Here is a 26,589-nt window from a genome sequence, read left to right as displayed (position 1 = left end):
GTGCTCTGTGTGTGCAGGGTGCTCTGTTCAGGGTGCTCCCTGCTCAGGGTTGTTCTGTGTGCAGGATGCTCCATGTTCAGGGTGCTCCATGTTTAGGGGTGTTCTGTGTGCAGGGTGCTCTGTGCTCAGGGGTGCTCTGTTTGCAGGGTGCTCCATGTTTAGGGGTGTTCCGTGTTCAGGGTGTTCTGTGTGCAGGGTGCTCTGTGTTCAGGGGTTCTCCTTATTCAGGGGTGCTCTGTGTGCAGGGCGTCCCGTGTGCAGTGAGCTCCATGTGCAGGGTGATCCATGTTCAGTGGTACTCCATGTACAGGGTGCTCCCTTTTCAGGGGTGCTCTGTGTGCAGGGTGCTCCCTGTGCAGAGTGCTCTGTGTGCAGGGATGCTCTATGTGCAGTGAGCTGTGTGTACAGGGATGACCCCTGTGCAGGGTGCTCTGTGTTCAGGAGTGCTCCACATGCAGGGTGCTCCATGTTCAGGGTGCTCTGTTCAGGGGTGCTCCATCTGCAGGGTTCTCTGTGAGCAGGGTGCTCCCTTTTCAGGGGTGCTCCTTGTGCATGGTCCCCCATGTTCAGGGTGTTCTGTGTGCAGCGTGCTCTGTTCAGGGTGTTCCCTGCTCACGGGGGGCTCTGTGTGCAGTGGTCTCCATGTTCAGGGTGCTTCCTGCGCTGGGTTCTCTGTGTGCAGGGTGCTCCATGAGCAGGGTGCTCCATGTTTAGGGATGTTGTGTGTGCAGGGTGCTCTGTGCAGGGTGCTCTGTGTGCAGGGTGCTCCCAGCTCGGGGTGCTCCATGTTCAGGGGTGCTCCATGTGCAGGGTGCTCCTAGCTCAGGATGCTCTTTGTTCAGAGGTGCTCCATGTGCAGTGAGCTCTGTAAGCAGGGTGCTCTGTGTGCAGGGTGTTCTGTGTTCAGGGGTGCTCCATGTTCAGGGGTGCTCTGTGTGCAGGGTGCTCCCTGTTCAGGGGTGCTCCCTGTGCAGTGTGAAGTCTTCCCGAGGAGATGGATCCCCCTCAGCACAGCCAGGACACATCAGATCCAGCTCCAAACTCTTTAATGTCCCACCCTTGGCTCACAGCTCAGCACCAAGGGTGCTCTCCCCCCCTGGGATGATCTTCCCCCCCAGCAACCTCCCCTGGACCTCGTGTCCCCCCCAGGCCACACACTCAGAGCTGGCTGAACCCAAACGGCATTTCCAGCTTGTAGGAGCCTCTGGAAGGAGAATCCATGGGGGAGCCCAACAATCAGGGGTGGAAAATGGGGCTGTGAGCCCCCAGCCCTGCTGAGCCATCCTTGGGGACAGCCACAGCTCCAGGTGTGGCAGAGGGACATCCAGGGGATGCAGTCACAACAAGGGGTTTTAAGGGGGCACCTTGCTCTGTTTTTGGGGGCACCTTGCTCTGTTTTGGGTCCCCATCCTGCCCTGCTCTGCTCCCTTAGGGCACCGTCCTGCTGGGACGGTGGCAGGGCTGCAGGACACCTCCTCAGGGGACAAGGGACACCTTCCTGATATCCCTGAGCTTCCTCTGCCTATTTGCTCCTCCTGGCTGTGTCCCCCTGGCCCTGAGGGCTGTCCCCGTTCTCCCCTGGCCCCAGCAGAGGCTGCTCCATGTCCTGCTCCCCGTGATCACTCATGGACATCTCGGCCAGGGCCTCGGCCATGGCCTGCTGGACACTCTCGGTCAGTTTGGGGACATCCTTTGGGCTCAGGCCACACGTTTCCACCCTGGGAAGGACTTGGATGGTGCAGGTCCCTGGGAGAGGAGGGAAAAGCCAGGGATGTGTTAGAGGATCCCAGCAGGAATGGGGTATTCCCCCAGTCATCTTCCACCCCAGCTGCCTCCCCACCCCTCAGCATCCCTCAGACACCCCCAGGTGCCTCATCCCCAGTGCCAGCCCTGCCCTCTGCCATGAGAATTCCTGCCCATCCCTTACCTGAGGTGAATCTCTTCTCCTCGGGGCTGAAGAAGTCCCTGTACGGGGAGATCACGATGGGGACAATGGGAACCTGCAGGACACAAAGCGTTGAGGGGGCCCACAGAGAGAGCTCTCTCCAGGTGGAACTCCTGCTCCTGCCTGCCCCTCCTTGGTGCTGCCCAGCATCATGTCCCTCCTTGGGGACCAAATCCCTCCATCCTTGGGAACCAAACCCCTGCATCCCTGGGAACCAAATCCCCTTATCTCTGGGGACCAAACCCCCCCATCCCCGGGGACCAAATCTTGCACATCCCTGGGGACCAAAGCTCCTCATCCCTGGGGACAAAACCCCTGCATCCCTGGAGATCAAATCCCTGCATCCCTAGGGACAAAATTCCTATCCCTGAGGACAAAATCCCTGCATCCCTGGTGACCAAATCCCCCCATCCCCGGAGATCAATTACCTGCATCCCTGGGGACCAAATCCCTCATCTCTGGGGAGAAAATCTCCCCAACCCTGGGGAACAAACCCCCCCTCCTTGGAGATCAAACCCCCAATCCCTGAGGACAAAAGATCCCCATCCCTTGGGACCAAGCCTCCCCATCTTTGGGGACCAAATCCCTGCCTCCCTGGGGACCGAGCCTCCCCATCCCTGGGGACCAAACCTTGCACATCCCTGGGGACCAAACCCTTCATCCTTGGGGACCAAATTCGCCCATCCCTGGGGACCAAACTCTCCTCATTCCTGGGGACCAAACCCTCCTCATTCCTGGGGACAAAATCCCCCCCATCCCTGGGGACCAAACCCCCCCCATCCCTCTGCCCCAGAGTTCACACCCACTCTGCTCCATCCAGGGTGAGCCAAAGGGAAGGAATCATTTTGGAAAAGGCCTCCAAGCCCATTGAGTCCAACATTTGACTGCCCATTTCCTTACCTGGGCCTGCACGGCCAGGTGGAAAGCGCCACGCTTGAAGGGCAGCATGGACCTGCCCGGGTTCCTGGTGCCTTCAGGGAAAACCCACACACGGAGCTGCAGGGGACAGGGACAGAGGTGACCCCGTGTTTTAGGCTGAAAGGTGTGGCTGGGGTGTGTGTTCTATCACCATCTGTTAGAGTAAGGCAGTTATCTCTGTTCTTTGGGCATTTTCTTTATCTCTCCCACAGCCAATCCTCCCTCCAGGAGATCTCTCCTGTCCATGGGCCATTAATTATTAATTATCTTCTGTCCATGGCTAGTGAGTGTCCCTGCATGGCTGATCAAATTCCATCATCCCATGGGGAGATGCTCCGCCCAGGGGAGGAGCCAAGCATTCCTACCTGGATACAATCTAAGGTTTCAAATATTCCTACCTGGATACAATCTGAGATTTCAAGCATTCCTACCTGGATACAATCTGAGGTTTGAAACATTCCTACCTGGATACAATCTGAGGTTTCAAGCATTCCTACCTGGATACAATCTGGGGTTTGGGACACTCCAGCAGCCTTTGCCCCCTGCATTCCCAGAGGAGCAACTTTCTGCTGCCCTGCATGGCCAGAGGGAGCCCAGGCCCATCTCCAGTAGCCCTGGAGCTGCAGAGGAAAACTCCCCCCTTGTGCAGGATCCCTGCTCCAGCAGAACCACAGCTGGCACTGCAGGAGGGCTGAGCCCCCATGGGATGGGGCTGGGACACCACCCTGACACACAGGGGGCAGCACATGGTCTGATTCCGTCCGTGGTTGGTGGTTTTGTTTGTACTATACCATTTGTATTTTTCGGTTTCCTAATAAAGAATTATTATTCCTACTCCCATATCTTTGCCTGAGAGCCCCTTAATTTCACAATTATAATAATTCAGAGGGAGGGGGTTTGCATTTTCCATTTCAAGGGAGGCTCCTGCCTTCCTTAGCAGACACCTGGCTTTCCAAACCAAGACACCCCGACCTCAGCTGGGTGAGTCCTGCCCACAGCCTGTGGCATTCACATTCTCTGAAAAAATCCCTTCAGCCAGGATTTTTCTCCTGGGAAGCTGAAAGGCAGCTGAGAGGCCTCAGAGAAAAGGAAAACAATTCTTATCTCATTTGCTTCTCCTATGTTGTGCTCATGTGGGATGTGTTTGGAGATTGTTTACCCACAGGTGATTGTTTCATTGGATTCTGCTGTGAGTTGTTTTCACTCTTTGGCCAATCAGGGCCAAGCTGTGTCGGGACTCTGGAAAGAGTCACGAGTTTTCATAATTATCTTTTTAGCATTCAGTAAGAATCCTTTCTGTATTCTTTAGTGTAGTATAGTATAGTATAGTATAGTATAGTATTCTTTAATAGAATATAGTATAATAATAAATTATATTATATATTATATTATATTATTATATTATATTATATTATATTATATTGTATTGTATTGTATTGTATTGTATTGTATTGTATTATATTATATTATATTAATGCATTTAATTTATAATATTAATTTATTTATTATTCTATATTAATACTCTATTAATATATAATAATAAATTCTATAATAATGATTCTTTAATAGAATATAGTATAATTAATATAATATAGAATATAGAATAATTAATAGTATATAGTATAATAAAGTAATAATATAGTATAATAAAGTAATTAAAAAGTAATATTATAGTACAATAAAGTAATAATAAAGTAATAATTATGGAGTAATAACTCCACATAATAACATTGAGTTAGGTGCATTGCTCTGCCCTGCCAGGGGGCTCGCTGTGCATTCACACTAACAGCCCCTGACCCCCCTGGTGTCCCCTGGTGTCCCCCAGCCGTGTCCCTCACGTTCTCTCTCCTCATGGTGCTGGCAGTGCGGGTGATGACCTCGATGGCCGCGTCCCTGCGCTGGCGCTCGATGAAGATGATGCCACTGAGCCAGCAGGCCCAGCCCACCGTGCCCAGGTAGAGCAGCTCCCGCTTGGCGATGGGCACGCAGCGCTCGGGAATCACCTCCACCATTCCTGGGGTGGGGAGAACACCCATTAATACCTTCCCAACCCATGGCAGTGGCAGCAGAAAAATCACCTGGGAAAACTGCTTGGAAACGGAACCCCTGGGCTGGACCAACCAGCTGGATATCAGCAATAAATTCTGCAGCTCAGCCCTGAGAGGTGATAATTGCAGGGAGGTGATTATCAGTCCTGAGAGGTGATAACTGCAGAGAGCAGCTCTCTGGAGAGGCCAAATTACATCAGTGGACAGATTAATTAATCATTTATACCCTAATATAATTTATACCCTAAGTAATCATTTATACCTTAATATAATTTATACACTATCTAATAATTTATACCCTAATATAGGACCAGGTTGGGGTTATTTTAGCCTTGACTTAAAGGATTTTAAGCTGTCCCCAGTCCCAGGACCACCCTGTGGTATCACCTCCCATTGTCCCTCCTCTCCCTCCAGCACAGCCCAGTCCCAAAACCCCTCCTGGTCCGTTCCCACCACACATCCCTGCCCTGATCCCGGTGCTGACCCCCCCAAATCCATCCTGGCGCACTCCTGGAGCCCGCAGATGCTCCGGGGGTCCCCCCACGCACCCATGAGGTCCAGGGAAGCCTGGTGGTTGCAGACGATCACGAAGGGACCCGGCAGCCGCAGCCGCTCCGAGCCCCTCACCCGCATCCTGATGCCGTAGAAGCGCTTGAGGGGCAGGAGCGCCGCCCGCAGGAGCCTGCCGAGATAAGGGACCGGATAAGCGACGAGATAAGGGACGAGATAATGAATGAGATAAGGGACGACATAAGGGATGAGATAAGGGACAACATAAGGGATGAAATAAGGAACGAGATAAGGGACCAGATAAGGGACGAGATAAGGATCGAGATAAGGGACGACATAAGGGATGAGATAATGAACGAGATAAGGCAGAGGGATACGTGCGGGGAACGGCTCTGGGCGGGCGGGGTTAGGCTGGGCTGCCCTGCTGGACTCAGGCTCAAGGAATTTTGGATGTATTTCTCGCACGTTTGCAGCCTGTGAGGCTCAGAGCTCGCCTGGCTCCCACCTGAGCTGAGCCCAGCTCCTGGCTCAGAGCAGAGGGAGCAGCATGAGGTGGTGGCAGGGAAAAACCGGGATTTTGATGTGCAGGGATGATGGGAAAGCAAAAAGAGAAGGGGTGGGATGGAGATAGGGACGGGAAAAGGGGTGGAGATGGAGACAGGGACGGGAAAGGAGATGGGGGTGGGGATGAGGTTTGGGGATGGGGATGAGGTTTGGGGATAGGGATGGGGACGAGATCTTCACATCCCACTGAGGACAAACTCTCTCTGCCCCGGCGAGCCTCCCCAGGTGCTCAGCTGGATCCGTGTGTGGATGGAAATCCCAGACTTCCAAAGCCAGAGGCGGATCCCAGCAGGGAGGAGCTGAGCTGAGGATGGGTGGCAGAGGGACAGACAGATCCCCAGTGATGTGGGGGACACCAGGGACCGCCCCTGCACCGCTTTGTGCGGCAGGGGGAAGGGAAAACCAGCCCGGACATTCCTATGGGGAATCACAAATGGCTCCACCGGAGCCGCAGTGTCGGGAAGAGAAGGATCTGAGCGGTGTCACACCCCGGGAGGGCTGGACAGGAGGAGGAATATCGGGATGGCAGCGATGGGTGACGCTCAGGACGGGAATAATGAGAGGAGTGGAGGGAAGAGGGGGCACCAGGGATTCCAGCAGCCGTGGACACAAAATCCTGGGACACGTCGGTGTTGGAATGCGGCACTGTCCGACCCACAGAGGGTCTGTGCCAGGGTCCCCACATCTGTCACTGCCCCCAGGGGACAGCGCAGGACTCAGGGAAGGGCTCAGCACCAGGTGAGAAGGGAGAAGGCAGCACAGGGTCCGCGGTACCGCCCCCATCCCTCGGGAGCCGCAGGCTCGAAGATACCGGAGGATCCGAGGAGGAGCGGTGCCCCAAAGCCAGGATAATGAGAGGGAAGCGTCATCCCGCAGGCTCCGGGATCCGGAGGAGAGGGAGCTGGGCGGGCACGGAGCTGCGGTGGGACGAGATAAGCGGCGCTGATAAGGCGGGAGAGGCGCGGCCTCCCTCGGGATCGCCGCCCAGGCGGAAGCGCTGGAGCGGCCCGGGTTGAGCCCGGCGTTCCCCGGGAAGAACCCGGGACAGGCTGCGGAACCGCTGGGACTGCCGAACCACCGCCGGTACCACCGAACCACCGTCGGGAACACCGAACCGCCGCCGGGAACACCGAACCTTGGACTGATAATGCCGAACCTCAGACTGATAACACCGAACCACCGCCGGTACCACTGAACCAGCTCCAGGAACGCCAAACTACCACCAGTACCACCGAACCACCTTCAGTACCACTGAACCACCACCGGGAGCACCAAACCTCGGACTAATACAACCAAACCTCGGACTGATAAGACGGAACCACCACCGGTACCACTGAACCACCACCGGTACCACTGAACCTTGGGCTGAAAACACTAAACCATCACCGGGAACACCAAACTACTGCCGGGAACACCAAACTTCAGACTGATAACACCAAACCACCACCAGTACCACCGAGCCACCGCTGGGAACACCGAACCTCAGATCGGGAACACCAAAACACCACCAGTACCACTGAATCACTGCCGGTACCACCGAACCTCAGGCTGATAACACCAAACCACTGCTAGTACCACCGCTGCAGCACTGCCAGTACCACCAACCACTGCTGGGAACACCGACCTCTGACCAGTACCACCGAACCTTGGACTGATAATGCCGAACCTCAGACTGGTACCACCGAACCACCGCTGGTACCACTGAACCTCGGGCTGAAAACACCAAATCATCACCGGGAACACTGAACCGCTGCTGGGAACACAGAACTCAGACTGATAACACCAAACCTCCGGTCAGGAACACCAAACCACCACCGGGAAAACCGAACCTTGGACCGGTACCACCGAACCGAGTGGGTGGTACCACTGAACCTCGGACCGGTACCACCGAACCACCACTGGGAACAATGAAGCACCACCGGGAACACTGAACCTTGGACTGGTAACACTGAACCTCTGTCTGGTAACACCAAACCACCACCAGTACCACCGAGCCTCTGATCAGGAACACCAAACCTCAGACTGATAACACTGAACCACCTCTGGGAACACCAAACCACCACCGGTACCACCGAACTACTGCTGGGAACACTGAACCATCACCGGTTCCACTGAACCTCAGACTGATTACACCGAACCATCACCAGGAACACCAAACCACTGCCGTGAGCACTGAACCATCACCAGTACCACCAAAGCTCGGACTGATAACACCAAATCACCGCCAGGAATGCTGAACCTCAGACTGATAACACCAAACCTGGGACCAGTACCACCAAACCTCAGACCGGTAATACCAAACCACCACCAGTACCACCAAACCTTGGACCGGTATCACTGAACCTCAGACTGAACACTGAACCACCACCGGTACCACCAAACCACCTCCAGGAACACCGAACTTCCAGCCAGGAACACCGAACCACCACTGGGAACACTGACTCTCAGACCGGGAACACCAAACCTCCAACCGGTACCACCGAACCTCAGATTGATAGCACCAAACCTAGACTGATAACACTGAACCATCGCTGGTACCACCAAACCTCAGGCTGGGAACACCAAACCACCACCAGGAACACTGAACTTCGGATGGGGAATAGCAAACCTCAGGCCGGTACCACCAAATCTTGGACTGATAACACTGAACTTCTGACCAGTACCACCGAACCTCCAGGTGACAACACCGAACCTGCGGCCACGCTCCCACTGAGGGCCAGGATCCCTCCACACAAATCCTCAGAGTTTCTCAAGCTGGGACATTTTCCTGTGTAATTACATCTGTGCTCATCCTGCCTGGGAATCCATCAGCGGGATTGCAACACCCTGAGCGCGCCCAGGCCTTCCCCTGGTGTTACACTGAGATGTTATCTCCTCCCTGCTGTTATCTCCCCGGTGTTGTTATCTCCCCGGTGTTATCTATCTCCCTGCTTCCACCCCCAGGAGCAGAGTCGGGACAGGGCTGTGATCAGGACATGGCTGTGACAGGGACAGGGCTGTGCCCCTGACAGGTGATGGCACCAAGACATCCCAAAACCATAAAAACATGGAACGGTTTGGGTTGGAAGGGACCTTAAACCCACCCAGCGCCACCCCAGCCATGTCAGGGACACCTCCCACTGTCCCAGGCTGCTCCAAGCCCCATCCAGCCTGGCCTGGGACACTTCCAGGAATGGGGCAGCCATGGAATAATCGGTGCCAGGGCTGTCCACCCTCAATCTCTCTGCCAACGTGCTGTTCCTGGGTCTCCCATGGGCAAAACCAGAGCCAGGGACACAGCACTGGCCATGTATCTGCCCCCTGCCCTGATGGTTCCTCCAAACCCCCCCATTACCCACCCAGGTGATGACCCCAACATTGCCATGGCCAGGAATGATCCCTTTTATGTTATTTCATCCCTCAGGAACCACAAATCCCAACTCCAGCATAGCCTGACCCTCCCTGGGCACAGGCAATACCACAAACTGCCCTTCACTGCCCCATGGATGTGACCACAGCCCTGGCCTTGGCCCCAGGGCTCTGTGACCCAGCTGTGGTTCCGGCCAGGGCAGGACAGAGCCTGTGGCCACAAACCACAGGATTTCCTTGCTGAGCCAAGCCCCAGCCAGCTCTCTCCTTCCCCATCCCTCACTCACCTCATGTTCTCCACGGAGCGTCCCCGGAAGGCAGCCAGGGGGGACAGCAGGGTGGCCAAGGCCACGATCCAGCAGTTGAAGAAGGCCACCTTGCAGAGGAACTGGACGTGGGGGCTGCACCTGTAGAGCAGCAGCGCTGCCAGGGGCAGGAGCAGCAGCCCCTGGAGCAGCAGCAGGTCCATGGTGCTGCCCCAGCTCAGCCCGGGCCAGCTGAATCAGGAGGATCCTGTGTGGGTGGCTGGGGCTGGCCCAGGGGAAGGCTCTCTGTGGAGCTCATCCTGAGGATGGAGTGGCTCAGGTGGAAGCAGGACACCCACCCAGGGGTGGAGAGTGGCTGTGAGTCACACGGGGACCCTGAGTCACCTGAGGTGTCGCTGCTGTCACCTCCTGGGCCATTGAAGACTCCGGGTCGGTGAGATCAGACACGCTGCTCACTGAACCCTTCCTGTCCTGGGCATCTGTCCTGTGTTGCCACATTTCCCTTCACAGAGAAAAGCAAGGCACAATTCTTCCCAAGGATTTCTGAGATTCACATTCTCTGAACCTCAGAGAAAGGGAAAACACAATTCTTACTTATCACTTGCTGTGCCTGTGTTTGTGCAAAAGTAGAATGCAATATGGAGATTTTTTACCCAAAGTCATGGTGTTTTGTTTCCTTGGCCTATTAGGGCCAGGTGTGTAGCCCCACATTTCTCTTCACAGAGAAAAGCAAGGCACAATTCTCCCCAAGAATATTTCTGGGTTTCCCATTCTGTGAACCTCAGAGAAAGGGAAAACACAATTCTTATCTCATTTGTTGTGCCTGTGTTTGTGCAAAAGTAGAATGCAATATGGGGATTGTTTACCCAAAGGGATGGTATTTGGGTTCCTTGGCCTGTCAGGGCCAGGTGTGTAGCCCCACATTTCTCTTCACAGAGAAAAGCAAGGCACAATTCTTCCCAAGAATATTCATATCTCATTTGCTGTGCCTGTGTTTGTGCCAAAGTAGAATGCGATATGGAGATTTTTTACCCAAAGTGATGGAGTTTTGTTTCCTTGATCTGTCAGGGCCAGGTGTGTGTGTGTGTTGGACTGTTGGGTGACAGTCAAGGGATTCTGTGCAGTGTGAGCAGGGTTGAGTGCTTGGCAGGTTCAGTTTAGATGTATAGAATAATATAAAGTCATTAATCAGCTTTCTGATGTCCATGGAGTCAGATCCATCATTCTCTCTCCCTCACCAACATCAGAGTCACCTTTGATTCCCAATAGTCCTGGCCAGGGGCTGCCAGCCCTGGGACAGGGAGGCTCAGCTGGTGGGGACAGCAGGAGCTGCTCTGGTCCATGCTGGGCACCCAAACCTCCCCCTGCAGAGCCTCGGATGGCTGGGACACATCTCCCACCTGGGAAGGCAGCAGGAACTCCTGCTCCCCATCCATCCCCTGCTCAGTTTGGGCAGCAGGAGCCCCTCTGCCCTTCCCCTCCAGTGCCCAGCTCGTGTCCCCAGGGTCCCACAGTGCCTGGGGACTGGGGTGCCTCTGTCACCCCTCTCTGCCAGCCCTGCAGGGGTGGCAGCCCTTGGCCCAGTTGGCAACCAGGGGCCGTGTTGCATGAGGTGTTTTCAGGGGTGCAATTAGCACAGGCTGTAATTAACCTCTCCTCCTGCTCTGGTGCCTTGCAGGATCCAGGCCAGCCCCCTGGAAACTCCTAGAACCAAGTCCTGGTGACAGCAGGGACACCGGGCCGGTGTCAGCCCCCAGCCCCTCAGGTCCATTCCCAAATCAGGAATCCCAGAATCCCAGGAGGGTTTGGGTGGGAAGGACCTCACAGCCCATCCAGTGCCATGGCAGGGACACCTGCCACCATCCCAGGTGGCTCCAAGACCATTCCCACCTGGCCTGGGACACCCGCAGGGCTGGGGAAGGGGGGACATCCCTGTGCTGCTGCCATCCCTGGGCTCAGCCTTGGCCCAGCAGCAGCAAAATCCCCTTGTGCCTCCCCTTGTGCCTCTCTGGGGTCTGCCAGTCCCCCCAGGCACACCTGGGCATTGTCACCTCTGCTGGGACCCCCAGCCCTCCCCTGGCAGGACCCAGCCTCAGCCCAGCATCTCTGCATCACTGCCCTGACACTGTGATATTTTCTGAAAAATCCCTTTTGCCAGGATCTTTTCTCCTGGGAAGCTGGGGAGCTTCAGCTTCTCCATGTTTTACTGCTTTGGGATGTGATTTGGAGAATTGTTTACCCAGCGTGTGTCATTGTTTTTAATTAATGGCCAATCACAGGCCCAACTGTGTCGGGGCTCTGGTCAGTCACAAGATTTTATTATTAATCCCTTTCTTAACAGGATTTTATTGTTCATTCCTTTCTAGCCTTCTGATGTCTCCTTTCTATTCTTTGAGTGTAGTTTTAGAATATAATTTTCTTTTAATATAATATAACATCATAAATTAATAAATCAGCCTTCTGAAACATGGAGCCAAGATTCTCATCTCTCCCCTCGTCCTGGGGACCCTCAAACACCACCCCCGTTCCCTCCCACCCTGGAGGTGACAGAGCTGTCCCCAGGCTCTGGCCAGGCTGGAGGTGCCCCAGTTTGACCAGTAACCCCGGGGTTACGTCCAGCAGGGCTGTTGCAATGCCCATTGCTTCACCCTCCCATTCCTCTCATTATTCTCATGTTAAAGCAAAGATTGGGTCACATCCCGAGCCCACCCTTCCTGCCCTGCCCATTCCAGGTGACTCCTCACTCCTCCTCCCCATTCTGTGTCCTTGGGAGATCCTTTGGGCACCATCTGCTCTCCCATCCATCCCAGCCTTGCTTCTGGATGCCTCCTTCAGTCCCCCCCTGTCACAGATATCTTTTATGGAAAATCCTTTCCTTAGGATTGTTCCTCCTCAGAAGCTGAGAGGCCTCAGGAACAAAATGTAAACAATGGTTATCTGCTGCTGTGGAATGCAACAGGTGCATCTGGGATTGGTCTCATGTGGTTGTTTCTAATTTATGGCCAATCACAGCCAGCTGGCTCAGAGCCACAACCCTTTGTTATCATTCTTTCTTATTCTATTCTTAGCCAGCCTTCTGATGAAATCCTTCCTTCTATTCTTTTAGTATAGTTTTAATGTAATATATATCATAAAATAATAAATCAGCCTTCTGAAACATGGAGTCAGATCCCCATCTCTTCCCTCAACTTAAGACCTCTGTGAACACGGTCACAAGTCAAGGCACATCCCATCCCCAATATTGGTAATACCAATACAGAAGGTTTCCAGCTCCTTTGGAGATGGATTTCCCAGGAATTCAGCCCCGTGGATGGCTCATTTGTCCATGCAAACCACATGTGGTTGTTTCTAATTAATGGCCAATCACAGCCAGCTGGCTCAGAGCCACAAGCCTTTGATATCATTCTTTCTTTTTCTATTCTTAGCCTAGCCTAGCCTTCCAATGAAATCCTTTCTTCTATTCTTTTAGTATAGTTATATATATATACATATAATATAATAATATATAATATAATGAAATAATATATAACAAATATAGAAATATTATATTATATTATATTATATTATATTATATTATATTATATTATATTATATTATATTATATTATATTATATTATATTATATTATATTATATTATATTATATTATATTAAGCCTTCTGAAACATGGGGTCAGATCCTCGTCTCTCCCTTCACCCTCAGACCCCTGTGAACACTGTCACACCTCCCAGCTGGAGGAGCTGCATCTTCCTGCTGGAACCCACCTGATCCTTCTGCTCCACATCTGGGAGCTCCTGCAGGGGCCAGGCTGGGGAGGATCTGCCCATTGCAGAGCTCAGGGAAGGGAGATCCTGCCTTCCACCGGGCAGGGCAGTCCAAGGAGGAGTTCAAGGTGCCTTTTCTGCATCCTCAGAGCTCCAGACCGCCAGCTCTGAGGCCTCCTGCCAGGGAAAGGCCTGGAGCCCCCAGGGCACAGCAGTGCTGGGGGGTGGCACGGGCAGGGAACAGCTCCCAGCACCCAAAGCCTCCTCTGCCCCTTCCTCCTGCTCCCGGGGAGCTCAGGGGTCACTGAATGCTGGGGAACTCTGGGATTTCCTTCTCAGGCTGCTCTCCCCACCACAGCCCCCCCAGAAATCCAGCTCTGCCTCTGCTCAGCCAGGAGATCTCAGCCTGGAGCTCCAGCACTGCCCCAGCACCACCTTACACCCACAGACCTGACAGGAACCCCCCAGACCTGGCAGACCCCCCAGCACCCCCTCAGCACCCCAGGCTCAGATAGAACCCCCCCCCCAAGACCTCCCCTCAGCACCCCCAGACCTGCCATACCCCTCCAGATCTGACAGATCCCCCCAGACGTGATAGACCCCCAGCACCCCCTCACTTCCCCAAGACCTCACAGATCCCCCCAGACCTGACAGACCCCCAGCACCCCCTCACTTCCCCAAGACCTCACAGACCCCCCCAGACCTGACAGACCCCCCCAGCACTTGCTCAGCACCCCAGGCTCTGATAGACCCCCAGCACCCCCTCACCCCCCAGACCTGAGAGACCCCCCTAGACCTGACAGAGCCCCCCCAAGGCCTCACAGACACCCCCCCAGGGCTCCTCTCAGCCCCCCCAGGCACTGCCAACCCCCCCACACACAGCTCTGGGCTCCCCCAGCCCCGAGGGAGCCCCTGCACCCGGGCACGGAGCCACCAGCCCATTACAGATTACACGTGCAATTAATGTAATTACAGATGCTTAATTAGCCACAGCAGGGCGCTCTCTTAACAAAGCACATTAATGACAGGCGATGCTGTGCTGGGAGCTGGAGGGACAGATGGAGGTGGGGACCATCCTCTGTCCCACCCCCGGGGACAGCACGGCCTGGAGGGGACTGGGGTGACACCGGGGCTGGCACAGCCCTGCTGGGGGGCTCAGAGGGGAAACCACCCCAAAACCCCAAAAGCACAGGAATGGTGGAGCATCCATCCGGGACCTTTGGGGTCCAGGGAGGCAGAGCTCAGAGCCCCCTCTGCTGCTCCATGGTGTAAAACTCTGTGGGGTGGGATGGAATGGGATGGGATAATGAGATGGAACATTATTGGGATTGGATAGGACATTGATGGGATGGGACATTAGTGGGATGGGATGGGACTATGGGATGGAACATTATTGGGGTGGGATAATGGGATGGGATAATGGGATGGGATCCATGGGATCCGTGAGATGGGATGGGATGGGACAGGACATAATTGGGATGGGATGGGATAATGAGATGGGACATTATTGGGATGGGATCCATAGGATGGGATGGGACATTATTGGGATGGGATAATGGGATGGCACATTATTGGGATGGGATGGGATAATGGGATGTGATGGGATAATGGGATGGGATATTATTGGGATAGGACATTATTGGGATGGGATAATGGGATGGGACATTATTGGGATGGGACGGGACATTATTGGGATAGGACATTATTGAGATGGGATGATGGGATGGGACATTATTGGGATGGGATCCATAGGATGGGATAGGATAATGGGATGGGACATTATTGGGATGGGATGGGATAATGGGATGGGATGGGATAATGGGATGGGACATTATTGGGATGGGATGGGACATTATTGGGATGGGACATTATTGGGATAGGACATTATTGGGATGGGATAATGGGATGGGACTTTATTTGGATAGGATGGGATAATGAGATGGGATAATGGGATGGGATAGGACATTATTGGGATGGGGTCCATAGGATGGGATGGAATGGGAAAATTGGATGGGACATTATTGGGATGGGATAATGGGGTGGGATGGGACATTATTGGGATGGGATGGGGTGGGATGGTATCCATGGGATGGGATAATGGGATGGGATGGGATCCATAGGATCCATGAGATGGGATGGGACGGGACAGGACAGGACATTATTGGGATGGGATGGGGCATTATTGGGATGGGACATTATTGGGATGGGATGAGACAGGACAGGATGGAATGGAGATAGGCAGCAGGGAAGCTCAGCCTGGGGTGACGGAAGCCCGAGGGACAGCTGCCCTGTGGGGGCCATGGGGACAGTGCCAGTGTCCCCGGGCTGTCCTTACCCTCTGCTGGGGGCACACCGGGTCCCACAGTGCCGGTGGCGCTGGGGGGCGGCGGAGGGGGCACAGCTCTGCCAGAGAGGAGCAGGGACAGCTCAGTGACCATGGATGGTGTCCCTGGAGGCGCTGCCACACCGGGATGGCACCGACCCCCTGGCACTCACCGCCCTTCCTCAGGTGAGCAGCGCAGGAACCGCACGGGGGGCAGGCGGGGAGGGGTCCAGGGCAGGTAGTGATGGTGGAAAACCACGGCCTCCTCTTCCTCCTCATCCTCATCCTGCCAAGGCCCTGCCAGCGCCTGGGGAGGTGGACAGAGGCAGGGCTGGGCCAGGGCTCCCAAAGCGCCGCTGGCCGGTGTAGTAAATAGGTATGATTGAAACAGCAATCAATATTGATGCAGCAATTAATATTTGGAAATAATAATAAAACAGTTAAAAGGTATAATGCCAAGAAAGAAAGGGAGAGGAGGGGCTCCACCCCCCCCTTCCTTGCAGATGTTCAAGGACAGGAAAAAGCAAGAGATAACAGTTACTAAAAATTAACAGAAAGAAGGGAAAATCTGGTTAGGTCCCAGGAAAATGCCAGCTATAAGAGATTTATTGCTTTGATGCTTAAATATAATATTATGTTAATCTTGGCTTGGTGCGCATGTGTAACCCAAGCATGAATTAAAGGACATCGAGGAAGAGGAGAGGCCTTCATCAAAAACGACCCCCAAAGACTTGTGCGACCACCAAAACGAGTGGTGGCACATGCGTGGTAAATGTGGTGATGAGGGCGGAGGTAGAAGTGTGATGAATCGAAAATGGGAGGAGATGGCATTGACACATGGCATATAAAGGGGAAATCTTCACTTGGCAAGCTTGTACATGAGGTGGCACGGGTCCATGACCCCTGCCCTCCGTACCCCGCGGTTATCTTTTGCTTATGCGCTATTATTGGAACCAAATTATCCCTTATTTTAATCAAATAATATTGTCAATATTCGAAGTGTATCCGATTTTATATATCTTCTAAACTATTCAATTAAAATTGCTGCTACCTCTAATATTATTTTGCCACAGACATCTTTTAATGAAAATCCTTTCCTTAGGATTTTTCTTCCTGAGAAGCTGGGAGGCCTCAGGAACAAAATGTACACAATGGTTATCTCCTGCTGTGGAATGCAACAGGTGCATCTGGGATTGGCCCATCTTGGATGTTTAGAATTAATGGCCAATCACTGCCCAGTTAGCTTGGACTCTGTCCAAGACACAAACCTTTATTATTCATTCCTTTCTATCCTTAGCTTAGCTAGCCTTCTAAGATGAAACTTTTCCTTCTATTTTTTTAGTGTAGTTTTAGTGTAATGTATATCATAAAATAATAAATCAAGCCTTCTGAACATGGAGTCAACATTCTCATCTCTTCCCTCACCTGAAAACCCCTGTGAACACCGTCACATTATTTGTTTTTTTTAATGATGGAATAATTGGGCAAACATAACACCGGGATCACACCCAGCCGCTCCCACTGGCTGGGCTCAGTCCCAACAGAGCCCCTGGGGGACACGGGGGGTGGCAGCCCCACAGATGGGACCAAACCCCGTGGGAAGAGCCCTTTGATCTGCTGAGAGCCAATTGGGCAGGGTCCAGTCCTGGCCAGCCCAGCCCTGGTGGCAATGGGAGGGCAGGGCTGGGTGCCAGGAGGTGCCAGCTGGCAGCGAGCTCAGCAGCTGCCACAGCCCAGCCCTGCCCCAAAAGCTGCATTGTTCCCCCCAAGGAGATGAAATGTTGCGGTTTGAGATGGATTTTTAAATGTCAGCCCCTGCAGAGCTCTTGATGGGTTGGCCTGTGTTTCCAGAGGGTCCCAGCTGGGCAGAGCCTCTGCCCAAGGCCTGGCTGCCGTCTGAGCTGTCAGAGCTGGGCTCCAAACAAGGCCCCAAAACCCCAAAGGGCTGCTCTGAGCTGGGCTGGGACCACCCAGGTGCTGCCCCCAGAGGGTCCCAAAGCAGGACGTGGTGACCCTGAACAGCCCTGGGGGTCTCTCTGCTCCCTCTTTGTTCCCTCTGCCCCCTCTTTGGTCCTTTTTCCCCCTCTTTGGTCCCTCTGCCCCATCTTTGGCCTCTCTGTCCTTTCCTTGGTCCCTCTATCCCAAATTTGGTCCCTTTGCCCCCTCCTTGGTCCTTCTGCCCCCTCTTTGCTCCCTTTGCCCCACTTCTGTTCCCTTTGCCCCACTTTTGTTCCCTTTGCCCCAGTTTTGGTCCCTTTGCCTCCTCTTTGTCCCCTCTGCCCCATCTTTGGTCCCTCTTCCCCTTCTTTGGTCCCTTTGGCCCCTCTTTGGTCCCTCTGTCCTCTCCTTGGTCCCTCTGCCCCAAATTGGTCCCTTTGCCTCCTCCTTGGTCCCTTTTACCCTCTTTGGTCCCTCTGCCCCCTCTTTGCCCCCTCTGCCCCCTCTTTGCTCCCTCTACCCCATCTTTAGTCCCTTTGCCCCCTCTTTGTCCCCTCTGCCCCCCCGAGCCTCACCTGGGCTGGGGCTGTCCCTGCCCCGAGGGGCATCAGAGCTGCCATGGCCAGGCCGTGCATCAGCAGCTGGTGCATTTGGGAGCCTTGGATCATCATCAGCTCCATCAAACCTGCCCGAGGATGGGAGATTGTGCATCAGAGAGGGAGCAGAGGGAGCAGGGCCTGGGATCAGTGCCCGGCATGGGGCGGCCCCCAGGCTCCTCCCTGTTCCCAAGCAGTGGGAGCACAGCCAGCCTTCCCCCACCCCGCTTTGGAAGCCTCATGTGGTGTTTAAAAATTATTTTGTTTGGCTAAAACTTGAAAATTGCCACATTTGAGGCTTTTCTTCCTTGCTGGCTCATGTGGGGGAGCTGAGCAGGGACAGCAGGGACAGGGGCTGTGGTCAGTGGTTAATGGGGCTGGAGGGACCAGATTTTCCTCCCATTCTGGGCAGAGCTTCTGCAGCCCTGGCAGTGCCCAGGGCATTGAGGGGCAGAGCACCACGTTCAGAGCATGCCAGGCTCAGCCCCGCTCCGGACATGAGGGGCAGTGTTGGGGAAGATGGAACAGGAAAGCCTTATCAATATGATTGTCTGGCAAAAGATTTTGAGAATATGGAAACTATAAGTGAGATTGAAATGAAAGCAAGCTCTGAGATCCCTCAGTTACTGAACAACTGGAAAACAATGGTGTGGCTGGCTGAAGGTGATCCCCTTGTGATGGAACAACACCCTCTGCTTGCAGACAGGCCCAAGGGTCAGAGCAGACCCTACAGCTTGGCAGAAGGGGCCCAAAGAGGAGTTTTTAGGGTTTAAAATGTAACACAGTGTGGTAATGTAGTGATTCTTATAGGCTGTATGGAAATGCTATAGGATTTGTATCTTGTACTAGATTGGTGAGTGAGAATCAGAATATTCAACACAGAAGAAGAATTATGGTATTGGAACGGGAACTTTGCTGTCTTTGCTCTTGCCTCTTTTACTCTTGCTCTTACCTCTTGCCTCTTAGCTCTTACTTTTCTATGCTCTTACTCCTTTTACTCTCTCACCCTCTCACCCTCTCTCCCCCTCTCTCCTCTCAGCCTGCTCTGAGCTGTGTTTGGCAGCTCCCAGCAGGGCCCTGCACCCAGGCCCTTTGCAATAAACCCCAAATTCCTTGACCTGGCTGCAGAGATCTCTCATCTCCATTCGTCCTGACCCTCCTACCCCTGATGCTCTTACAGGGCAGGAGCTGGGGGTGAGCCCAGGACTCCAATCCCCACTCCTGGGATCCAGGGAGGAGCAGGGTGTGGATGCTCAGTGCCCCCTCAGCTCCTGCCTGCTCCCTGTCCCCTTGGCTGGAGGCCACACTGAGGGTGTGAGGCTGCTGAGGCCCATCCACACGGAGAAAGCCCCAAATCTGCCTCTGCACCCCAGAAAAACACCCCCATTTTCTGCAGGTGTGAAATTCCCATGGAAAATTCTTATAAACCTGCTGGAATCCCCTGAGATCCTGCTGGCTTCATCCACCCTGAGCAGCTGTGGCTGCCCCTGGATCCCTGGCAGTGCCCAAGGCCGGGTTGGACGGGGCTTGGAGCAGCCTGGGACAGTGGAAGGTGTCCCTGCCATGGCAGGGGTGAAACTGGACGGGCTTTGAGGTCCCTTCCAATCCAAACCATTCTGGGATTCTCTGGAGTAAAAAAGGGTTTGGACCACCCCATAAGGGCTCAGAGCCAGATCCCCAGAGGCTCCAGAGGCGCCAGGCTGGCTCCCAGGACACAGGAGGTGGCTGTCCCTGCAGGCAGGGGCACCCCAGCACCCCAGGGACTGAACTGGGGTGGGACACGGGGTGCTGGCAGCTCTGGGTGGGTCCACCCATCCCACCGGGGCCAGCCTGGCCCTGTTTGCTTCCACACTGATTTGAAGCATCCTTTTACCTCAGATTTTTAAGGATTTTCCTCGGATTTTTAAGGATTTCCTTAGATTTTTAAGGACAGCTCCACCTCCCCCCTCCCCACAGCACAAGGTGACTCTGCCTGTGGTGTGTCCCCAGTGACGACAGCTCTTTGTCCCTGCTGTCCCTGGTGACCACAGGCCCTGTTCCTGCTGTCCTCCGTGATCCTGGTCACCACAGCCCCCTGTCCCTGCTGTCCCTGCTGTCCCTGCTGTCCCCAGACCCAGTCCCTGATGTCACCAGTGATCACAGCTCCCTGTCCCTGCTGTCCCCACTGACTCCAGTCCCTCTCCCTGCTGTCCCTGCTGTCACCACAGCCCCCTGTCCCTGCTGTCCCTGCTGTCTCTGCTGTCCCTGGTGTCACCACAGTCCCTGTCCCTGCTGTCCCTGGTGTCACCACAGCCCCCTGTCCCTGCTGTCCCTGCTGTCCCTGCTGTCCCTGCTGTCACCACAGCCCCTGGCCCTGCTGCCAGCCCCCCCAGCCCAGATTTCAGCCTGGGGGCACCCGGGTGGGTGAAGCCCCTCCGGGCAGGGGCACAGCCCCAGGGCTCCAGTCCCTCTCAATCCCACCTTGCAGTTCCAGGAGTCTGTCTGTCCCACCCCGGTGTTCCCTGGGGATGGATGGATGCCAGCAGGAAATGGGGGTTTGGAGAACAAAAACAACAGAATTTTGAACACCCCCCCCCAAAAAAACAAACAAACAAACAAAAACACACCACCAAAAAAACCCACAACAAAAACAAAAAAAAAAAACAACAACAGCAACAACAAAAAAGACCAGAAAAAACTAAACCAAGCCAAACAAAAAAAACCCACCAAAAAAACAAAAAAAAAAAAAACCAGAAAACACCCAAAAAACCCAAAAAACAACAAAAAAAAAACCACAACAAAAACAAAAAACCCACAACAAAATACAAACAGAAAAAAAAACAAAAAACCCACAAAAAACCACCAAAAAACCACCAAAAACCAAGCAAAAAAACAAAACAAAAAACCCTCAAAAACAAAACAAAAAAACCCCAAACAAACAAAAACAACCAAAAAACCCAGAAAACAACAACAACAACAAAAAAAACAACAAAAAAACCACAAAAAACCCACCAAAAAACAATTAGAAAAAAAAAAACCACAAAAAAACCCCAAAACAAACAAACAAACAAAATCAACAAAAACCCTCCCCCCCCTCAAAAAAAAAAAAAACAACAGAACAACCAAAAAACCCCAAAACCCAAAAACTGTTCCCTGGGAGCATCTTGGAGCCCAGAGTTGGTAAAAGCCCCAAAATTCTCAGCCCGTGGTGCTGAGCGCCCACCCGAGGACCCAAGGATGGATGGACACGGCTGAGGGTGGCTCTGCCCGCTGCTGTGCCCCGGGAAGGGCCCGATCTGGGATCTGGGATCTGGGATCAGCAGCGGCTGAGCCCGGCCCGGTTCGGCTCTGCCCTCCCCGGTTCTGTCCCCACAAACCCAGCCCGGTTCGGCTCTGCCCTGCCCGGTTCTGTCCCCACGAACCCAGCCCGGTTCGGCTCTGCCCTCCCCGGTTCTGTCCCCACGAACCCGGCCCTGTTCGGCTCTGCCCTCCCCGGTTCTGTCCCCACGAACCCGGCCCGGTTCGGCTCTGCCCTCCCCGGTTCTGTCCCCACGAACCCGGCCCGGTTCGGCTCTGCCCTGCCCGGTTCTGTCCCCACGAACCCGGCCCGGTTCGGCTCTGCCCGGTTCTGTCCCCACAAACCCAGCCCGGTTCGGCTCTGCCCTGCCCGGTTCTGTCCCCACGAACCCGGCCCGGTTCGGCTCTGCCTTTCCCGGTTCTGTCCCCACGAACCCGGCCCGGTTCGGCTCTGCCCTGCCCGGTTCTGTCCCCACGAACCCGGCCCGGTTCGGCTCTGCCCTCCCCGGTTCTGTCCCCACGAACCCGGCCCTGTTCGGCTCTGCCCTCCCCGGTTCTGTCCCCACGAACCCGGCCCGGTTCGGCTCTGCCCTGCCCGGTTCTGTCCCCACGAACCCAGCCCGGTTCGGCTCTGCCCTGCCCGGTTCTGTCCCCACGAACCTGGCCGGGCGGGCGGGGATCCCGCGGGGGCGGCGCCGGGCCCGGGCAGCGGCTGCAGGATCAGCACCGGGCACCGGGAACGCTCCGGGAACGCTCCGGGCGGCGATCCCGGGGCGCGGGGCTGCGAGGGAGCAGAGCAGGGAACACGGGGATTGTGAATTCAAGGGTTAATGCGGAGTGCTGGCAGCGGGACAGGGGGGACATGGCTGGGGACAGGCGGGACCGGGCCCGGGATGGTGGCGGGGAGGAGAGGGGACGGGGCTGGGGGCGGGACAGGGGGGCAGAGGGGACAGGGCTGGCAGGACAGAGGGGACAGGGATGGTGGGAGGATGGAGGGGACTGGGATGGGGGCAGGACAGGGGGACAGGGGTGGGGGCAGGACAAGGATGGTGGCAGAACAGGGGGACAGGGGTGGCAGGAAGGAGGGACTGGGATGGTGACAGGACAGAGGGGATGGGGCTGGGGGCAGGACAGAGGGGACAAGGGTGGTGACAGGACAGAGGGACAGGGATGGGGGCAGGACAGGGGTAGTGGCAGGACGAAGGGGATGGTGGTGGCAGGACAGAGGGGACAAGGATGGCAGGACAGGGGGGATGGTGGTGGCAGGACAGAGAGGATGGGGCTTGGGGTGGGAGAGAGGGGACTGGGATTGCGGCAGGACAGAGGGGACAGAGGGGACAGGACAGAGGGGACAGGGATGGTGGGAGGATGGAGGGGACATGGCTGGGGGCAGGACAGGGGGACAGGGGTGGGGGCAGGACAGAGGGAACGGGGGTGGTGGCAGGACAGAGGAGACACGTTTGGGGACAGGCGGGATCGGGACAGTGATGGTGCCAGGACAGAGGGGACAGGGGTGGTGGCAGGATGGAAAGGACAGGGCTGAGGGCAGGACAGAGGGGACGGAGCGGTCAGGACAGAGGGGACTGAGGTGGTGCTAGGATGGAGGGGACGGGGCTGGGGACAGGACAGAGGGACGGGGGGGTGGTGGGACAGGGAGGACAGAGGGGACAGGACAGAGGGGACTGGGATGGCAGGACAGAGGGGATAGGGGTGGGCACAGGACAGGGGCGACACGTCTGGGGACAGGCGGGATGGGGACTGCGATGGTGGCAGGACAGAGGGGACAGGGGTGGTGGCAGGACGAGCGGGTGGCCCAGGGGAGCAGGACGGGAGCCCTGGAGATGGGAGTTCCCTCTCCCTTGGTTTTCCAGGGACAGCGCCCTCCCATCCTGGTCACTCCCACCCCTGGGGACAGGACTCGAGCACCTTTCGCGGTCTGCGGGGCGTTTGCAAAGCCCGTAGCCCACCCAAAGCCCCGAGCCCACCCAAAGCCCCTCTCCCTGCCCCTCTCCACCCCTATCCCATCAATCCCGAGGCAGGAGCGCTCCGGGCTCACCCCAAGGAGGGGGGTCCCTGCCCGGGGGTCTCCCCAGAGCCCGCGGGGGCCCCGGGCCGCTCCCCGCTCCATGGCTCGGGATCGTCTCCAGGGCTCCGGGCAAACAAACCCGGCCCAGGGAGGCTGGGCCGTGCCAGGAATGTCCCGGGCGGCTCCTCCCGGCGGGAAATGCCCGGGAAGGGCCCTGGGGACACCGGCCCGGGCTGCTCTGGGTCCCCACGGGCTGGGCCTGTCCCCGAGTGTGACAGTGATCTCAGGGGTGCCAGCATGAGGAGACGAGGATCTGACTCCATGTTTCAAAAGGCTGATTTATTATTGTGAAAAATTCTTGTATTTTATGATTGGCTTTTGGCAAATATTCAAATGAATATTACATGTGTTGTGTTAGAAAGTAACGCTGTGTTAATTCTCTTAAGTACTGTGTTAAATATAGTTTTAGGTTATAAAAATTGTTAAAATAGAAACTATGCTGTGTAGGATATTTTTTTTAAAGAGAGGACTCGCAGCGAGATAGCAGCCACAGGACACCTGAATCTTTCAGAGAAAAAGAATTTATTGCTCTCTTATCAGAAGAAACGAACTTCTTCCCGCCTCTTGGCGCTGTTAGGATTTGGAGGAAGAAGTTGGCCATGACCAGACAGAATCCTGTGTTTGAATGGAATTTATGCATCATGTATGAAGTGTATGAATATACAACAAGCTATTGCTTTTAAGGGTTAATCCTTTGTTAACGGGTGTCCTTTTTCGGGCTCCTGCTGCCCAGAAAAAGGTACCCTGACGTCAATAACTCTTTGTTTTTATTGTCTCATCCTAATTCAAATTGTGCAAATTATTATTGCTCCAATTGTATTACTATTTTCATAAGCATTTTATTACTATTCAACTTTTAAAATTTTAAAAAACAAGTGGTTAGCGTTTTTCACATTATTTTATGATATATATTCGATTAAAACTATACTAAAGCATAGAACAAATAGAACAAATGCTGAGGAACAAATCTCTCCCAAAACTCTCATTCTGCCCCAGAATGGCACCAGAGACCCCCCCCAAATTCCCCCTCCAGCCTCCAAATCCCCCCCCCCCCCCCCCAGCCCCCCAAATCTCCTCCTCCCCCCGAGCCCGGCTGCCTCAGCCCCTCCCTTGGCTCCAGTCCGGGCTATTTTGTGCTTGATTGGGTTTTTCTCTGTGTTCCTGATTTTCCCGACCCCCTCTGGATTGCTTTTCTGCCTTTTGTTAGAATCCTAAATTCCCATTATTTGCCCGTTTAATTACCGTGCTGCTTCCTGCCCGTTTTGGCAGAGCCGGGCTGGGCTGATCCCGATCTTATCTCCCCTGAGGAGGGGCTCAAACGCCGGGATGGGGGTGAGGAGTGCCAGGGAGCCTCGTGCCAGGGACAGGAGGGGTGACAGGGACCTGCTCGGGGTGTCCTCAGCACCCCACGGCAGCCTGAGCCCTCTGGGGGGACACTGTGGACAGAGGGGAGGAGGAGGAGGAGGAGGAGGAGGAGGAGGAGGAGGAGGAGGAGGAGGAGGAGGAGGAGGAGGAGGAGGAGGAGGAGGAGGAGGAGGAGAAGGAGAAGGAGAAGGAGAAGGAGAAGGAGAAGGAGAAGGAGAAGGAGAAGGAGAAGGAGAAGGAGAAGGAGAAGGAGAAGGAGAAGGAGAAGGAGAAGGAGAAGGAGAAGGAGAAGGAGAAGGAGAAGGAGAAGGAGAAGGAGAAGGAGAAGGAGAAGGAGAAGGAGAAGGAGAAGGAGAAGGAGAAGGAGAAGGAGAAGGAGAAGGAGAAGGAGAAGGAGAAGGAGAAGGAGAAGGAGAAGGAGAAGGAGAAGGAGAAGGAATTTGGGAAGTTTTCTGCAATGGGATCAGAGGGATCCCTGCAATGGGATCAGAGGGATCCCCTGCAATGGGATCAGAGGGATTTCCTGCAATGGGATCAGAGGGATCCCCTGCAATGGGATCAGAGGGATTTCCTGCAATGGGATCAGTGGGATTTCCTGCAATGGGATCAGAGGGATTTCCTGCAATGGGATCAGAGGGATTTCCTGCAATGGGATCAGTGGGATTTCCTGCAATGGGATCAGTGGGATTTCCTGCAATGGGATCAGAGGGATCCCTGCAATGGGATCAGAGGGATTTCCTGCAATGGGATCAGGGAGATCCAGCCCCTCTCTGGGCATCACTCAGCGTTGGCAGCAGAGCAGGGCAGAGGCGGGCAGGGCGTGGGGGAGGCTCAGACCGGGAGGGGAGGGGAGGAACCGAGCCCTGAGCTGCCCTGGAGGTGCCAGCACACCCCTGCTGCCACTTCCCTTCCCGGGACACCGAGAGATTCCCAGAGTGAGCAAACCCCGGCAGGATCAGCCTCGCCCAAGCCTCGGGGGAGATGAGGAAACGCCGCGGCTGAGGCACCGCATCCCCCGAGCTGCTGCTGCATCCCGGGGTTCCCAAACCAGCCCCGAGCAGATTGTCACTGCACACCGGGACAAACCCTGGCAGAGAGGGAGCTGCTGTCCCCTGGGCTGCCCACCATCACTGTCACACTCAGGACACACCTCTGGGGACGCTCTCTGCGTCCGGAGCTGTCAGTGGGTTTAAGCTCCTGTCCTGGTTTTACATGGGTGTAATAAAATGGTTATAAAATAGCAATATAATTTGAGTAATAAAAATGTGGACAATTTGGGTTAGGACAATATGAGGCAATAAAGACAAAGAGTTACAGACAGTCCAGGTACCTCTTTCTGGGCAGCATAAGCCCAAAAATGGACGCCCATTAACAAAGGATTAACCCTTTAAAGCAACAGCCTGTTGCATATTTATGAACTATAATTATTTTAAACGATAACCACAAAAATCCCCTTTCCCTTCCCAGGAGGTCTCACGCTGCCAGCACTTTGATCTTCATCGTCCCCAAGCTGCCACCAGCCTCCTCTTCCTAAGAATTCCCCTTCCCAGACTTGTCTCCTTCCATAGAGGAAAAGACCAGAAGATGCAGCTGGCGCAGGGCGGGGACAGCAGCTGGCACCAGCGCATTCCCTTCCCTTCCCTT

At 54.8% G+C, this 26,589-nt stretch overlaps 2 protein-coding genes across 2 annotated transcripts; both read right to left on the bottom strand.

The window, feature by feature from the left end:
• Nucleotides 1–1,157: 1,157 nt before the first annotated feature.
• On the bottom strand, nucleotides 1,158–9,802 carry LOC131094197 (1-acyl-sn-glycerol-3-phosphate acyltransferase alpha-like). Its single transcript, XM_058041697.1, has 6 exons — nucleotides 9,621–9,802; nucleotides 5,460–5,593; nucleotides 4,702–4,877; nucleotides 2,846–2,941; nucleotides 1,928–2,000; nucleotides 1,158–1,746 (listed from the first exon to the last, which is right to left on the bottom strand). The coding sequence occupies exons 1-6, from the start codon at nucleotides 9,800–9,802 to the stop codon at nucleotides 1,523–1,525; spliced, it is 885 nt and encodes a 294-aa protein (XP_057897680.1). The 3' UTR covers nucleotides 1,158–1,522.
• Nucleotides 9,803–14,366: 4,564 nt separating this feature from the next.
• Nucleotides 14,367–23,622, bottom strand: PRR29 (proline rich 29). Its single transcript, XM_058041500.1, has 6 exons — nucleotides 23,551–23,622; nucleotides 22,155–22,275; nucleotides 18,198–18,307; nucleotides 15,858–15,991; nucleotides 15,697–15,800; nucleotides 14,367–14,637 (listed from the first exon to the last, which is right to left on the bottom strand). Exons 1-6 carry the CDS (start codon nucleotides 23,620–23,622, stop codon nucleotides 14,603–14,605), a joined length of 576 nt encoding a protein of 191 aa, XP_057897483.1. The 3' UTR covers nucleotides 14,367–14,602.
• Nucleotides 23,623–26,589: the final 2,967 nt, after the last annotated feature.

Source organism: Melospiza georgiana, chromosome 28 (assembly GCF_028018845.1).
Source record: "Melospiza georgiana isolate bMelGeo1 chromosome 28, bMelGeo1.pri, whole genome shotgun sequence".
Classification (NCBI taxonomy): Eukaryota; Metazoa; Chordata; class Aves; order Passeriformes; family Passerellidae; genus Melospiza; species Melospiza georgiana.
This window is presented reverse-complemented; position numbering and strand designations above follow the sequence as displayed.

What these genes read in the sequence shown, in the direction of transcription:
- LOC131094197 (XM_058041697.1), bottom strand. Translation starts at nt 9,802, where the DNA reads ATGGACCTGCTGCTGCTCCAGGGGCTGCTGCTCCTGCCCCTGGCAGCG. An exon ending in GCACCATGAGGAGAGAGAAC is followed by an intron (nt 2,942 to 4,701) that starts GTGAGGGACACG and finishes TGTCCCCTGCAG; the next exon opens with CTCCGTGTGTGGGTTTTCCC. An exon ending in ACCTGGCCGTGCAGGCCCAG is followed by an intron (nt 2,001 to 2,845) that starts GTAAGGAAATGG and finishes TGTGTCCTGCAG; the next exon opens with GTTCCCATTGTCCCCATCGT.
- PRR29 (XM_058041500.1), bottom strand. Translation starts at nt 23,622, where the DNA reads ATGGAGCGGGGAGCGGCCCGGGGCCCCCGCGGGCTCTGGGGAGACCCC. An exon ending in CAGGGACCCCCCTCCTTGGG is followed by an intron (nt 22,276 to 23,550) that starts GTGAGCCCGGAG and finishes GCTCCCTCGCAG; the next exon opens with CCCCGCGCCCCGGGATCGCC. An exon ending in CGGTGTGCCCCCAGCAGAGG is followed by an intron (nt 14,638 to 15,696) that starts GTAAGGACAGCC and finishes CCCACCCCACAG; the next exon opens with AGTTTTACACCATGGAGCAG.